Raw genomic sequence first — 2,042 nt, forward strand, 5'->3', positions numbered from 1 at the left:
TGTTAGTAACAGTTATCTATATGGCTATATGAGATTACATAGAGAATATTACATGGTTGCATAGAAATATGGAATTTATTTTGAGTGTTGAAGAGAGTACTGCTCATTCATGAGTGAGCACAGCAAACAAGTGAGCAATATTCTCTTCAACACAAGAATATTCTCCTCAACACAAGAGGCCAAATACTCTAATATAACACTGATGCATTTGTTTGGAGATCGTAACCTTTGGTTCTTGGGAGATATCCTCTTGGTAATGTGTTATTAAGTTATGGGATTTTGGTAGCTGGGGCAACTGTGAAGAAGGTTTTGCTCGTCTTGCGAAACATGGGTCTTCGTGCCTACTCATGGAGAACATTTTTCCATCACCAGAGAAAATTTTTGTTCCGTGTAACTCTTGCTTACTGGAAAACTTACCAAGAGAATCTCCTCAATGAAGTATGCAAATTAAAAGAAAGTGCTTGGAGTGGTGATGGGGGCTTTGATTCGATGGGCCATTCGGCCAAATACGGAACTTACACAATGTTCTGCAATGCCCTTTCAAAAATTGTTCACTTTGAAGTTGTACAGGTGAGTTCCCACATTCATGTCTACCAGTTGTGCTAGTTAACTATTCAGTCAGATTTTAACCAGTGACCATGCATGCCACATATTTTTTTAAACTCTGGCTAACAAATGGGATTATGAGGTCTTGATGTGTACATATTAAACATAGAGACACACAAATGAGAAAAAAAATGGCTGGCAAAAATTTTTTTGTCAACAATAGTACTGTAGGAACAATCTACTACCAAGTCATGATGTGTGATTTATACCATTTTAATTTATTTTCAGGCCTGCCAATTTTTTTACTGGAAGTCTTAAAATTAATGTGTTTTTATTATAAAATTAATGTAGTCAAATGAAACTGGAGGCAGCAACCAAATGGAGTTAGAAGGAGCAAAGAGGTGCTTTTCATACCTTCAAAATAATGCCCAAGTAAAGATCCCTATCTTTATATCAGATAGACACTCTGGTATCAGCAAGTGGATACGTGAAAAACAACCAAACACTACCCACTTTTATGATATTTGGCATGTGGCCAAGGCAGTCACAAAGCGAGTCCTTAAAGCAAGTAAAAAGAAGGGGTGTGAGATTCTGAAAGACTGGACAAAAGCAATAAAGAACCACCTGTACTGGTGTGTTACCTCCACCAAGCAAGGTTTTGTGGAATTGATCAAAGCTAAGTGGTTATCATTGATCCAGCATATTTCAGACAGGCACCATGATCACCCTAATGAATTGTTTCCAGAATGCAACCATGGTGAACTGGAAGCAAGGGACTGGATTTTGCCTGGTAAGTTTCCAAACCCCTTTATTCATCATAAGTATTCATTAAAAGTACATATGTTGTAATCATATGGTTATCGGTGACAACTATTTCCTCCTTACTGCCGCCTGGTGAATCAGTATTGGATAATGATATAATTAGGGCTAAAAGTGTCTCATCCCATTATCCATCAAGTGAATACAATGTAAATTGTCCCTTATGAAATAAACAATTTTGGGGAGACCATATGGTTGATTACAGTAATTTGATTTGATTTGTAGGGCACAGCATTTACCTTGAGTATTGTTTATATTAGGCACAGATGCTTATGACAAATTAAGTGCCATTGTGAACAACACATGCCTAGTAAATTATATCAAGAAAATGTCACCCGACACTCAGACAAGTGCACTTGAGTCATACCATGCTGTGCTGAACTTTTGGCACCCCAAAATGCTCTGTTTTTCATGGATGGGGACAAAATGCAGGTATGCAACATACAACATTGTTTTAGTTGTCCCATAGGGTGTTTTGGAAATACATCATAGATATGCCCCCCCCTCCCCACTTCCATTAAATTTTGAGAAAAAAATTGGTGGCTCAAACGGAGCTAAAGAATAGTAATTTGTTTTTTTATATAATCGATGGATAGGTGCATAGTACTAATTACCACTGTGTCAGGCAATTTCCATGTCAGTCCGGTATACTTTTTTTCATCTGAATTGTAAGCCCA

General features: G+C 37.4%; 1 protein-coding gene across 1 annotated transcript; it reads left to right on the top strand.

Moving 5' to 3' along the window:
• The first annotated feature begins 327 nt into the window (after positions 1 to 327).
• LOC114533206 lies at positions 328 to 1,834 on the top strand. The gene is made up of 3 exons (XM_028554706.1): positions 328 to 570; positions 898 to 1,336; positions 1,626 to 1,834. Exons 1-3 carry the CDS (start codon positions 328 to 330, stop codon positions 1,832 to 1,834), a joined length of 891 nt encoding a protein of 296 aa, XP_028410507.1.
• The last annotated feature ends 208 nt before the right edge of the window (positions 1,835 to 2,042 follow it).

Source organism: Dendronephthya gigantea, unplaced genomic scaffold (genome assembly GCF_004324835.1).
Source record: "Dendronephthya gigantea isolate DGI-Jeju-01 unplaced genomic scaffold, DenGig_1.0 000087F, whole genome shotgun sequence".
NCBI classification, from domain to species: Eukaryota; Metazoa; Cnidaria; class Anthozoa; order Malacalcyonacea; family Nephtheidae; genus Dendronephthya; species Dendronephthya gigantea.